This window comes from Leptinotarsa decemlineata, unplaced genomic scaffold, assembly GCF_025532065.1.
Source record: "Leptinotarsa decemlineata unplaced genomic scaffold, Ldec_3_MD MMD2_tig00000882_RagTag_RagTag, whole genome shotgun sequence".
In the NCBI taxonomy this organism is placed as follows: domain Eukaryota; kingdom Metazoa; phylum Arthropoda; class Insecta; order Coleoptera; family Chrysomelidae; genus Leptinotarsa; species Leptinotarsa decemlineata.
This window is the reverse complement of record NW_027412556.1, coordinates 14,809,480-14,824,666: the sequence shown is the minus strand read 5'-3', so window position 1 is coordinate 14,824,666 and position 15,187 is coordinate 14,809,480. Positions and strand designations below refer to the sequence as shown.

The 15,187-nt window shown below is 34.3% G+C and overlaps 1 protein-coding gene across 2 annotated transcripts in view; it reads right to left on the bottom strand.

Annotated features, from left to right (window-relative positions):
• Positions 1–8,475: 8,475 nt before the first annotated feature.
• The window catches only part of LOC111503687 (uncharacterized), a 55,350-nt gene continuing 48,638 nt past the window's right edge, over positions 8,476–15,187 (bottom strand). For both annotated transcript variants that reach the window (XM_074175069.1, XM_074175070.1), the window contains exons 18-21: positions 13,537–13,665; positions 13,239–13,450; positions 9,541–10,037; positions 8,476–8,861 (exon numbers count right to left, since the gene is read on the bottom strand). In XM_074175069.1, the coding sequence (XP_074031170.1) occupies positions 9,594–10,037; positions 13,239–13,450; positions 13,537–13,665 (785 nt within the window). In that variant the 3' untranslated portion in view covers positions 8,476–8,861; positions 9,541–9,593. The remainder of the gene's footprint in view (positions 8,862–9,540; positions 10,038–13,238; positions 13,451–13,536; positions 13,666–15,187) is intronic.

Here is a 15,187-nt window from a genome sequence, read left to right as displayed (position 1 = left end):
TTTCTTGGTTTTTCACATTTTGTCTCTTTCCTTTGTTTTCCTCTAATATCATCAATCATGGACCACATCTCTTTTGATTTATTGATTATTAGGAATTCAACTATAATAAGACTACTAGGGAAATGGACTGTAACACAGTTTTCTTCAGACGTGTCTACAGGTCGTTTCTTTCAGCATGTGATAACATTGCTATATTCTAAACCGTAACAGATACGAGGACGATTAAATGGAAAAAAGAAAACTGACATCAGGAACAATACATTGGTCGAAGAAAATTTACGGGGAATCATTTCGGAGTATATTAAAAAATGAAAAAGGATAATGTTATTGTAGGTATTCGAAGTGTAATAATAAATATTCGATTCGTGTCAACATGGCCACCATCAACTTTTTTTTAGATACGGACCTTTTTTTATAATAGATATTGATAAAGCAATACATTCACAATCCAAGAATACATCACATTTGATATTTTTATAACGTTTCATATGAAATAACTACCATCATCAGTGACAACAATTTTAAATTACGGTCCTGTCGTTACTTCTTTTGTGAATTGTTTCGATTTCTTCAAAATATAATTTAGACAACCCAATAACACAATGAAAATTCGTACTTTTTCGTTTCGGAAATTTTTGTATTGCCGTAATCCTTCTTTCAAGGCTTATTTCTCCCTAATCAATTATAACTCGTAATATTTTTATAATTCTCAATCCTGGAAGTAACGAAAATATCAGTTTTTGATCAAAATTCGATTGTTGCATAATTTGGTATGATCAAATAGCATCTCAATTCATTTACCATCTTAAACTCGTAGGCTTTGCTTGGTTTCTATGGCAGGAAAAATGAATGCGTTGTTGATATATGTTGAGAACTGTCACGACGTTTATGAACATAGCAAAGATGTATTCAAGTGATTAAAGGACTGATATGCTATTTAGTTATGCAAAATCAAATAGAAATCCTCTTTTGGCAAGGAATATGTATGTTGAGCTATACCCGAATCGTCGTATTCCGAACATCCAAATGTTTAGACGATTAGAAAGAAATTTGAGGGACTATGGTACATTTTACAGAAAGAAAACAAGAAAATGTGTGGTTACTGGAAGTGTGAGGAATCAAATAAATGTTATAGGTGAGCAAATATTAAAACATAAAAATTTACACAGTGAAAACATCAATTTTAGGATTGGTCAGTTACAAAAATTATGCTAATCAAGAATGTTTTTTTACGAAAAATTGACCACGAAATGGAGATTTCTGTAAAATCCACCAGAACTATTTTGAAAAAGAACAAATATAAATGCTACAGGATACCCAAAGTTCATCCCCTCAATAATTAGGATTACGGAAAGAGGATACGATTCGTGAAGTGGTTAAGACGTAGAAATAGGGAAGTTGGAAATATTTGTAGAAAAATAATATGAACGGACGATTCAATATTCACCAACAGTGGTTGGTTTAACAGAAATATCCATTACAGGTGGAATAATACAAATGAACATTCACATAGGGAAACCAATTTCCAAGTAAGGTTCGGAATAAATGTTTGGTTGGGAATTGTGGGAACAATCATCCTTGGCCCTTTCTTTTACGATGATCATTTGAATAGTGAAATGTATCTTAATTTTCTATTCAATGAATTCGATGGCTACTTAGATGAATTGCCACTGAATATCCGCCATGAAATATAATATTATCAACAGGACGGCGTTCCTCCCCATAATGCAGCAATAGTAAGGGAACGTTTAGGTGCAATATTCCCAAGAAAATGGATTGGAAACAATGGACCAATTAACTGGCCAGCTCGATCCCCAGATCTTACTCCTTTAGATTTTATTTGTCTGGGGTACATAAAGGGTTTTTTCAACACCAAGTACAGATATCGACCATCTCAAACAAAAAATAAGTGATGCAATATTAGTTTTGCCACAGAAATTGTCTGGACCGACAACTTATGTGCAATCAACAAAGAGGTCGTCAAATCGAGCATTTAATGTAGATTGCCATGTAGCTTTGAGTTTTTGTATTGGTTTCATTTTTCCCAAAAGTTCATGATAAAATAAATTGTTTTTCTCTTTGATTGTTGTCACTGATGATGGTTGTAATTTCAAATGAAACGCTATAAAAATATCGAATGTGATATACCCTTGTATTGTGAATTTATCGCTTTATCCATGTCTGTAATAAAAAAGACAGGTCTGCATTTAAAAAAAAGTTGATGGTGGCCATGTTGATACGAAACGTTTTATCGAATATTCATTATTACATCGTCATAGTACACTTCGAATGCAATAACATTTTTATTTTCCATTTTTTTATATTCTGCGAAATAACAATTCCATTTGAAAAAAAAAAGAAAAACAGCATTTTTGGTTTTCCCCGTATAACTCGAGAAAGGCGAGAGTCCCTGTAAAATTTTTTCGACCATTGTATTGTTCCTGATGACAGTTACCTTTTTTCCTATTTAATCGTCTTCGTATCTGTTACGGTTTTTAGAATATAGCAACGTTTCCACATGATAAAAGATACGGCCTGTATACTATCTATACTACTATCAGTTATTGTAGACACGCCTTAAGAAGCTATTGTATAGCGAGACACGTTTTGCGTTTCTGTAAAACTCAAGTGAAAATCTCTCAATAAAGTGTTTCTTGAAGACGTTATGGATTTTCATCAAGTATCGGCTAATTTCATCACAAACTATTTTTTGGACAACCCAAATTGATTCCAAGAGAATATGCCATACATCTAGCAATGAACCTGTACAATCTAGTACAGATAACAAAATTGTTGAAATGAATGTCATGAAAAAAAATGGGAGAAAAAGAATGAAGCTAGTGTTTTTCGGAGAAATGGACAGATCAGACGGCTCCCAAGTAGTAGAAAAAAAAATGTGAACTCAAGGAATCGGCGTACATTTTTATATCTTGTGTATTTTAGCCCGCTCTTTAGTTACCCCCCTTGAACAAAAATATGGAAAATGGTAAGAATAACAACAGACTATTGTCAGAGAACACCTTGCACTACATCAAATGTTTCAAAAGTCAAACAACAGTATCAACATAAACTTAAAGGGATATATCTTTAGGAGAGAGGAGAGAAATTTTTGGGAAAGAAAGGTTTTGGCTTTCTATTTCTTCATCTTCCTTTTTCTGAAAGATTCCCACATTTTTTTTTTAAATATGGAAAAGTTGAAAGCCGAAACACTCCTTTTTTTCCTTCCCAAAAACATACAGTGTGTAAAAGCCAAATGGAATAAATTCATTATTTCGGTTACTGTACATATTTTTAAAAAAACCGAAACACGTCGAATGTAAATTATAATTTGACATTCTTCAACGTAAAAATGCCACCCCTACCTTCAACCCCCTTCGAATGACAGGTACAACCCCAATTTTTCAAATGGAAAGTATAGGTTTGTGATATATCGTTTAAAAGCCCTCTTCATTCTCTATTCAAAAATGTTATCGCTTTCAAGTTCATTGCAACAATTGAGATAAAATAAATTAAAATTATGTGGCTACTGAAATTCGATAAAATACACTCAAAAACTAAAATGTAATGCAAAACGTAATGAAATGTAGAATACGAAAAATAACTGTGGATGTTAACGAAGTAGATGTTCAAAATATTTACCGAAAACGTCTTGGCAACATCCTAATATCAAATAAAACTGTCTTCTAACATTATTTAACATATCAGACGTGACCGACCTAATCGTAAGCGTTATTCGTTCTTTTGAGTCACTCAAATCTGAAGGTTTAGTTCTGTACACATTGCTCTTCACATATCCTCATAAAAAAATCTAATGATGAAATATCAGGTGATCGCGCTGGCCATTCAATCGATCCTCGCCTCCCTATCCACTGATTGGGAAATGTTGTATCGAGGTATTGCCCGACATTAACTTGGTAATGTGGTGGTGTTTCATCCTGCTGAAATCATATTATATTCACTGGGACTTGAGGGTTTCCTGGATCAGGATATAAATTTGCTAAACTTGGAATGACATCATTTTGAAGTAGTGCCAAATAATTATCGCCATAAAAGTTGCCCTCAATGAAAAAGGCACCAATGATATGGTACCCTACAATCCCTGCCCAAATATCAACCTTTTGAGGGTATTGCGTGTGTTGTTCTCTCATCCAGTGAGGATTTTCCGTTGACCAGTAGCGGCAATTTTGCCAATTAGCATGACCGTTAAGAGACAAAGTACACTCATCAGAAAACATAACGTCTACTAATTGGATGATATTGTTATTCAACATGTCCATCATTTGCTCACAAAAATGAGTTCTATCAAAGTAGTCTTCCAGGAGCTCCTGAGTAGGTATCATTTTATAGGGATGCATTTTATTTTCTTTTAATGTGTTTACTATCGATGTATATGGCTAACATTGAATGTAGTTTTCGTCAAACTCAAGCATCACATCGAATTTAAGTTCATCACTCATTGCATTAGCAGCTGCTTTTTTCATCTGCCCCACATGACAAAGCTCGCGAAACTGTTTCTCTATTTTGCTTATTGTTCCTTGAGATATGGGCGGTAAATTAGGCGAACTACTTCCTGTTGTGTTCGGGTATTATCTCTGTAACCAATCACTTATAAAACTGTTATTTTATGCATATCCGTTAATCTAACCATTTATCAGACTTGAAGTTAACGAACTTTAAACTCAAATTAAAATACTGACAACTAATGTTGAAACATACAAAACAAGTTAACAAGGCGTTTTAAAATAACGTTGCCACGGAAATTATTTACAGGATATCATCAAAAATGAACATTGCTATGGTTTTTGCTTACTTTCTTATTATCAATACCTCAACATGAAATAATTAAAGAGTATATTGCAATAAATTTTGAGTGTATTTTATCAAATTTCGGTAACCACATGATTTTAATTTATTTTATCTTAATTGTTGCAATAAACTTGAAAGCGATAACATTTTTGAATAGAGAATGAAGAGACCTTTCAAACGATATATCACAAGCTTATACTTCCCATTCAAGAAATTGGGGGTTGTACATGTCATTCGACGACGGGGGTTGAAGGTAGGGGTGGCATTTTTCCGTTGAAGTATGTCAAATTATAATTTAAATTTGACGTGTTTCGGGATTTTGTTAAAATATGTACCGTAACCGAAATAATGAATTTATTCCATTTGGCTTTTACACACTTTAAAACACTTTTGATATCCATCGTGAAATTTTGAAAATAAATTGAATCAGACATTTCAACTCTTTCAAGTACCGTGGTGCAAAATTTGAGCCTTAATTTTTTGGTGTAAGAGGTATGCTGGGACAAAATAGATCCCGCTTTGTAATGAGTTTATACTCATTACATGGTCATTACGTGGTACGTCGTCATCTGTTCAAGGCTGATTCACAGTAAAAACGATTACGCTAAATGCACACACACACCGATTTTGGACGGCCGATTTTATACCGGTCGTCCAAATTCCAATAGTGAACCACATGTGGGAACGGGACCTGGCACACATGCCTACCGGTGATCGACGCCGGTCACCGGTCGGAATTGGAATTTGGACGACCGGTATAAAATCGGCCGTCCAAAATCGGTGTGTGTGCAATTAGCCTTGGTTGTGAATAGTAAACAATCGAAACTCGTAAAGTACGTTGTGTTTCTCCATTTGAATTTCGGTTGAAAAGCGTACCTATCCATTTATTGTAATAACCCTTTCTGTTGTATGAAATATAATTCAGACAAGATAGGTAAGCTACCTGTTTCATTATTTCAATTTATAAGTTTATTTTTCATTCATAATCTGTAAAAATAAACCCTGTGCAAAATTTGTCCCACCATACAACAACACATATTTTCTTACAGAAATGGCCAAGAGATTTTTCAAGGAACCCTTGCCATTTACGCTGATTGGGATGACAGAAGAGGAACTGTACAATGAAATAAACCTGGAAGTCGATGCTACGGAGGAATATGCAGATATACCTTCTGATATTGGGTCTGAAAATGATAGTGATGGGGATAATGACTGCGAAATCACCAATGCAGAAGCTGAATTCAGTTTTGATGATGATAACATAATGCTGTCGGATAAAGAAGATGAGAGACTGTTACCCATGGAAACATGGGACCCAGAAGATTTGCCACCCCTATCACAGTTGAAGGCAATGGGGAAGATACAATGGTGCAAAATGGATAAGATCACTCCACCAGAAGATTTCAAAGAACCTTTCGGTGTTGCTCAAGATATCAAGGATTTGAATAATCCATCACCTTTACACTCTTTTCTGTCAGTTTATCTCGGATGAAGTATTGAATAACATAGTTTTCCAGACTAATCTATATGCTGCGCAGAATTATCAGAAAACTGGGAAACCATATAAACTGACAGACATACCTGAAATGAAAACATTTTTGGGATAAATTTGTTGATGGGCATGAAAACGTTACCATCGTACAGAGATCACTGAAGTCAAAATCCCGACTTTCATGACCCTTATATAAGTAAATTGATGACTGTTCACCGGTTTGGATGGATGTTGAGTAATATTCATCCGAATGACAACACTAGAATGCCTGAAAGAAATACCAACCAATTTGATAAACTGTATAAAATACGCCCTTTCATAAAAATCATCAGAGACAATTTCGGGAGATGCATTTACCCACAATAGATAAGTCAATGATTAAATTTAAAGGTCGATCTTCTCTGAAGCAATATCTTCCAAAAAAACCTATCAAAAGGGGATATAAAGTCTGGATGATTTGTGATGAAACAAGATATTGTATGTAAGATTATCTTCAATGATTGAAGGTAAATCTCACAGACTATACTTTGACAATTTTTTTTCGAGTGTTAGTCTGATGAAAGACTTAGTAGATAATCATATATATGCGTGTGCTACTGTCAATAGTAATAGAAAACATTTACCAGTTTTCGCACCAGATAGGACCATGAAAAGAGGTGATTATGAATAATTTTGCAGTAGCACGGGAGTTTGTGCTTATAAATGGCGAATTTTCACAGTCCTCATCACGTAACTGAAGTGAGACGAAAAGGAGGTGATGGAAGCATCACAAATATACCGTGCCCTGCTGTTCTTGTAGATTATAATAAATACATGAATGCAGTTGATAAATTTGATCAGATGTGGGCCGTTTATGGCATTGATCGTAAAAGTAAAAAGTGATGGCACAGAATAATGTTCTTTTTCTTGGATGCTGCTGTTGTGAATTCGTTCATCTTATACAAACTACTTGGTCTTCCAAAGTTATCAATGATTGACTACCGCAGAAGTATCATAGATCATTTAGTAGCTGATAAATTGGTATCATCTTCAAGAACATCAACTGAATTGACGATACCAATAAAGAAAATGAAACCTTGTCGAAGTCTGGCTTTGAGGCTTACACAGAGTGCACATCAGCCTGAACGAACGAGTAGAAGGAGATGCACTCTTTGCAGTTCAGGAGAGTTTGAGATTAGAACAAACTGGTTGTGTTCAGTTTGTAAAGTTCCACTTTGTCTTGGGAAAAACAAAACATGTTTCCAGAAATATCACAGCAATTTCAAATGAGAGAAATTTCATGAAAAATTTCAACTAATGGAATGGCGAGTTAAATTTTGAACCTCTATTTTTCTGAAAGAATTAGTTAATTTCAATTTTTTTGTTTGTTAGTTTTCCATTCTTGAATGATTTCCATTTGGTTTGCTGATAAATTTCTCAAAAAATAGGCAAAAAAATAAAGCTGTACATCTAGAGGGTGTTTAATTTTGAATTTCCTGTACCTAAAAGAGTTAAGAAACTTTTGATATCTGTCAAATAATTTTGAAAATAAATTGATTCTAAGACATTTTGAAAAACTTTTATATGTCGAGGAATTTTGAAAATAAATTGAATCAAAGATAAATATTTATGCAATTTTTGAAAGATTACCGCATTATAACATTGCACATCTCGCTTCTGCGAGGTGATACAACAGTCGACAGTTGGGAATAGGCAGATTGAGGCTCGGCGTCAAGTCACCAAACCCTTACAACGTGTCACTACTTGAGGAGTAGGCAGATTGAGGCCTCAATTATAAATACGACAAGTTACTGATAAATAACGCGTTTTCTTTTGAAAAAGATAAATTGAATTTGCGGAGTAACTTGTAGAGGTCAACTAGAAGTTAGCCCTACGTTTGTATAACGTTCTACATTACAATTTTTCATTTATTTCAGATTGTAGGTGTGAATGCCCAGAAAGACCCATTAAAAAACTTTGATTTTGTCTTTTGTTCAATAATTTCATTAGTTTATGATTAACGAACACAAAAATATTATTGGTTTTGTTAAAGAAAATCGGCCCCATTTTAACCTCCAGTTCAAGTTCATTTTTGGCTTTTTGAACACTTCAAAAATCTCAAAAATAGTAAAAACACTTCTGCAGAAATGATTCCACAAGAAACACATCTTCAGTCACTTGAAATAAAACTAAAGTAGCACATGATGTAAATAGTTTTTAATTCAATCGATAAAAAGATATACAACAAGAAAATAAAAATGAAACATATCGAATTGTCTTTCAAAGATAAATATATGTAACTGATACAATCAATAACTCCACAAAATATAATTCTATAAAATATTTACAGGTACCATCCTATCTCTACATTTACTTTTAGTTACTACTCTAGGCTCTCTATTAAATTTAAAACTGTACAAAAATGTTATACTTTACAAGTGTATCCAACATTATCAATAAACATTAGGCAGCAAAACTCCCATGGAATCTTCGTTACAGTTTTTATAAAATGCACCGAATTGCACATACTTCTCGAGTGTCTTGTTGATCGCAATCAAATATTTTTATAATTTATTCAGGAGATCTGAAAAAAATGGGTATATGAGTTAAAATCGAATACAAAGCTTAAGGAAGATATGAAAGGATTAGGTATAGAAAAATTATTTCTTAAAATATATTTGAAGAAAGAGGGATCAGATCGATAGTCAAAAATTCAAAATTTCATAATACTTGCATTCTTACTTTCATGTTTCTTCACTACAAATTTGAAGTTTTAAATTTCTACAGGTTTCAATTCTACTTTTTTCATATCACGTCCTTTGAAACACATTTCAGATGCGAACTATTTTTCATATCTTAAATTTCATTCTTATTTTTATAGTTATTTTATTCAATTGTATTATTTTTTAATTGTTGTGTTATAAATTTTCCTAGCATTCTATTTTATATGCTATTTGATACTGAAACTTATTCTTGGAATAAGACTGAATAATATTTGAACCAAGTTTGCAGCAAAAGCTATAAAGCAACAGAGAGCGATTTCATATTAGGTGGAAAGCAAAGTTAAGCTCCAACTCTGAACTTTGGATTTTGTAAACTCAAAAATTTAGACATTATTCTCCAAAACAAATACTACACTCACACACCAGCACTGCAAACTCTTTGAAACACACCTTAAGAGTGTTACAGTTCCGGTCTGTGGAAGCAGTATTTGTCTTTGGAGTTATCCTACGCCAGTACACGGTTTCTCCCTCTCAACTCACCATGTCGACTCTCCCGCTTCTCTCTCGATTATCCCCCTCGATTACCGCTTCCATTACAGCTGACCGTCCTCCATGCCGGGCACGGGAGGTAAAATGACTTCCTCCATCTTGGACCTCTTCTGCGGCGGCGGTCCTCCCGTCCCCAACAACCTATCACCTCGCTTCTTCCTGCTCATCGAATCCTCATCCTCGCCGAGCATCTCAGCCGCCTTCTTAATCAACTCCTCCTCTGTTAAGGAACTGAGTACGCTACTTTTTTCTTCAGTGAGGGGCGAATTGATTGAAGCTGGTTTGATTTTTGGTTTGACCGGCAAGTTGAGCGGAATTGTGTCACTGGGAAGGTCCGGCGGCGGTTTCGTGTGGTGGTACTGCGACGGGGGAGGCTGATTCGGCCCGCTCCCTCCCAGAGGCCTTGAGAAGCTCTTCGGTATCATCAGCGGGATGGTGAGGTCCGTCTGCGCAGACTCTTTGGGTAGTTGTGGAGGGGCGTCTGTCGTCTGAAAAAAAAAGTAGTTCTAGAGCCTGAATTAAACTTACAAGAGAATGAAGAAATATTTTTATAAAATCTAAAAAACAACCACACATCCAAAAAAATTGAACATTTGAACTACCGTCAAAAACAAAAACAAATATGGAATATAGTAAGAAATAAATCAGATATAATTTTAAAGTGAATGTTGAAATTGAGTAAAAATCAATCAATCAAGTTAAAAAAGCATAAAGAGTTCAAAATAGCTCAATTGCTTTCATTCAAAACTTATTTCTTTCTCACACACTCACTCTCACTCACGATTTTTGAACAAAGTAATAGAGTCAAAATTATTCTTTCATGAATTAGTTGTTCAATAAATTGAAATTGATAAATTGATGGATGTAGCCGTTATTACGTGGTAGGAGATCATAATGAAAAGAGAAATGAAAATTTCTATGTTTTTTACCACTTTTAATTGTAACTAACATTACTGCAGTTTCGTCCTATATGGACGAAACATAGAAATTTTCATTTCTCTTTAAATTGAAATTAAATATTATACGTTGAAATATATCAAATACATTTGAGATAAATCTAAAGAAATGAACTTTAAATGTTCAAACCTGTCTCGGATATGCCTACACAGTAGGTTGAATGGACTGACACCTATCAGAAAACAACTACTCCACTGGATAATACCACGAACGGCGTTGGATTATATCCGGCAGACGTTAGTGCAGGAATCTTCACAGAAAATTTTCTTCATATTCAATTGGCAATACAACTGAAAGAGCCAACCTTCAATTTTGGAACTGGCACACTTGTAGACCGGTTTCGGGCTCCTTAGCCACTCGTCAGTGCAAGATAGTAGCCATCATCGACCTAAAGTCAATGATACTCCATAATTGAAAATCCCCCCACATGCCCCCTCCCGGGTTGAGTGCCCTGAAGTAGAAGCTTCCCCCCCAGCTATTAAGCGAGGAGAACCTATTACGCCACTCCATCCACCGCCGCTCTCCGAGCGATCCTCAAATTGCTGATGGGCACTTCAGCAAGATTGACATCTGACCTCTTTTTTGGTCGAAAGTCAGCCTTTAGGTGCTTTTACTTTCTTATCGAATATTTGTTTTATCTGACTATTCCTAACTGAATTTAAGCATAGGGGCCCCCAAAAACTAACCGGCGGCTTTGTGTTATGCATCGAACGTTTTTCAGTGCATCCAAGAAAAAATGAATCGAATCGATTGAAAATCGAACTTTTTTCAGAGTATTTCATTCCTCGTCTTAAGTTGGAGCGAACAACAAAAATGTCACTCCATCTAGTGGACGAGGTACTTACCAACGGCATATCCGAAATGTGCCCGATTCCTCTGAATAAGTAAGAAAAACTTTCTTATTAGTCAGTGGGCTATGCTTGAAGACAGGCAGTAAACAAATCTAAAGCAATGAACTTTAAATGTTCAAGCCAGTCTCAGATATACCTACACAATAGGTTGACTAGACTGACGCCTATCAGAAAACAACTACTCCACTTGCTAATACCACGAACGGCGTTGGATTATATCTGACAGGCGTCAGTGCAGAAATCTTCACAGAAAATTTCACTGAAAGAGGATATGCCTACTGTGTAGGTATATCCGAGACGGGCTTGAACATTTAAAAAATACTGCCAGTCTTCAAGCATAGCCCACTGACTAACAAGAAACATTTGAGATATTTCAAATAAATTACCTTTCTAACCCTAAATAGTATTCCTAAAATTGATACTAATAATAATAATAATTTTTTTATTGCAATACGATCAACAGAGGACACAGCAAAACTCAAAGTTTCGAGAAGTTAATTAACATTTATCCTAAAAAAGTACCGATTTTACAAATGGATAAACTTTCAAATTAAAATACATTATTGTTTCATCATTGTCAAGTTACAATTGAGAATTATATAAAGTAAAGAGTTTTTTTTTTCGAAAATATTCATGATAAACAGCATTCTCATATCTATTTTTATCAATGATTTTCGTGACAAATTTCAATCTAGCCAGCAGTTAAACGAATAGTAGCATTTATGTCTCAAGTAAGAAATGACTGAACTTCTAAACTTCTGGACGACTATGAGATTTTTAGGTTCCTTCTGTGGAGAACTATATGCTATAATAGTTTCTGTAATAATGACTGATATGTCACCTGCAAAATGGTATACACTACCTAGATTCAAAGCTTTGGGCTGACATATGGCATCTGTTTGACATGGCTGAAGCTTTGGTTGAGAGTTCTGATGTATTAGTTCCTGTGATAATGACTGATGTGTCATTTGCGAACTGGTATACACTACTTAGATACAGAGCTTTGGGTAAGTCGTTCACATATAGCAGAAAGAATATTGGTCCAAGGATTGAGCCCTAAGGTACACCCTGCCTAATTATGATTCTTCTAGATATATAATGACTTTGTAAATTCATTAAGCTAGCAATGAGTTCGTAACCCAATCTTATTATACCATACGTTTCCAGCTTATTTGGGAGTTTTTCGTGGTTTACCGTGTCCAAAGGTCTTTGAGAGGTCATAATACAAGCCTACCAAGGTTTTTTAGCTAGCAGCATTCTCTATTATTTGTTTAACTGCATTAAATATCGGTAATTTGGTGGATATTTCTCATATGAAACCAAATTGATGGACATCCACAATATTAAGTTTATAAATGAGATGAGCCTATTATATATCACACATTCAAATATCTTACCAGGCGACGGGAGTAATTGATATTGGTCGGTAGTTATTGATGTCTTACAACCTTTCTTGTAGCCAGGAACTACTTCAGCTATTTTAAGGTCGTCTGGATATATACCAGTTGATAAGCTTTCATTAATTATGTTTGCCAAGGGTTCACATATGTACTCTGAATTTTTTTCAATATTGCTGATGGTATGCTATCTACACTGCACGATTTTTTTTTTATCATCTCAATATAAGTATTCCAACAGAGATTTTCATCAATGTACAAATCCTAAAAATTTTGTATTTTGACGGTATTTAATAATTTTCTTCAAAAATCAAAAGCTCTGTTCATGATTCTGTTCTTAGATGTCAACAATAAAGAATTTGTGATAATTCAACCAAGAGGTCAAAAATAATGAGAGGTCATTAATGACGTTATTGTGAATTTTCTTCCTTTTAACAATAATTTTGAAACAATTTATGTGAATCAAAAATAAAACTGGACTTACATCTCCAATCGTCTTGATGCTGTCCAGTATTTGCTGCAGGTTGCTAGGCAACGCTATGCTTGCCAAGGCAGAAGTTCCGATCTCTGAAGAAGCGGAAACAATATTCTGTGTCATGCTTGTAATCTCAGACTTCTGCATCTCAATCTTTTTGTTTAGCTCCTCCATCTGCCTCTGGATTTCAAACGTTGTCGAAGGAAGATTTCCAGATATACCTAAAAATAAATAATGTAATAACAATGAAATTTTACTTCAATTTTTTATATAACTCCGAAATATCTATAAAATGGGTGGTACGTACTTGGCAGAGACGGGTATGTAGGTGGAGGTATGGTAGGCTCTGCTATGGAAGAGTCTGGGATATTCAGAATTGGCTGCGGGCGAGGTGTTGGGGCATCCAGATCAGAGTCTTCCGGACTGTAAGGCTCATCTGAAAAGTAAAATCATTCCAATTATCAAATCAAATCAATCATTAAAATGTATTTAATCTTGTATGTCGATCATATATGTTTATATTCTTTAAATATTGTCAATAGTATTTCACCCATACAAATAAGTAAGTTGAAAAACAATATTCCTTGGTTTGACAATGAAGTTTCTATCAAAATTAAGAAACAGGATGAAGCCTATAAAAAATTTAAAAAAATTGAGAAACGATGTGGTTAACTCATTGAAAATAAAGAAAGTTCAGTATTATCATAACAAAATAGACAGATACAAAAATAATTCTCATTTGATGTGGAAAACCTTAAAAACCCTTGTTAATAGTAATGATCATAGACTTCCTAACCTAATCCAATTTGAAGATGAAGGGGTAGTAAGTACTAAAAAAGGTGAACCTGACCTGGCCAAAACTTTCAACCTATACTTTGTAAAAAGCATCCAACATATAGTCCTAGGTATTCAGAATTCCGAACCATGGTTCAATTTGAATAATAATTTATATTTGCCCTTCAGCTCCTTCAGATTGATTACCTTAAGAGATTTGAATGATATAATTGGGCCATTAGATAATAAATGTAGTATCCATGAAATCTTGAATTCTAAAATGTTAAAGCAAGTATTTGAAACAGCTGGTCATGCAATCCTCAATTTAATCAATACATCGCTCCAGAATGGTCAGTTGCCCGAATTATTAAAAATAAGTACCATTATACCCATACCATATATTTATAAAATTATTACAATGTGTTAAAACAATGATAAAAATAAAATAAATACAACAATAAAAATTAATTGGCGCTCCGGGGCGACTTCATTGATTCCAGTGGCGCATTTGCTTTTTCAGCTGCAGGAAAACCCGGAAAAACCTGCAGCACCACATCATCTGAAGATCTTGATCTAATACCTAAAGTTACAAACACTATAAAAGCAAGTGAATTTAGATCTATAAATACCTTACCGCCAATAGAGAAAGTTTTAGAAATAGCAGTATATAATCAATCATTAGAGTTTATTGACAAAAATCAAATCATGTTTAGCAATCAATCTGGTTTTCGAAAAAAACATTCTTGTGAAACAGCACTACAGTTATCATTAACTAAATTTACTTATGAAACAGATAAAGGTAAATATGTTGTAGCTGTCTTTTTAGATTTCAAAAGGGCCTTTGAAACGATTGATAGAAGTATTTTGCTTCAGAAGCTGAGAAGATATGGGCTTGAGGGGATGGTTTATGAATGGATAAGTAATTATCTATCAAATAGAAAACAGAGAGTATGTGTGAACGATTATTTCTCATCATATATAACAAATCACACTGGAGTGCCACAAGGTAGTGTGCTTGGTCCCCTATTATTCATTCTGTATCTGAATGATATTCAATTATTTACAGACTGTGAGTTCATCAACTTATTTGCAGATGATACCTTATCGGCCTGTACTGGAGCAAATTTAGAAGAAACTGTTGGCAGAATGAATAAAGTTCTAGAGAAAGTAGAAAAATATCTGAA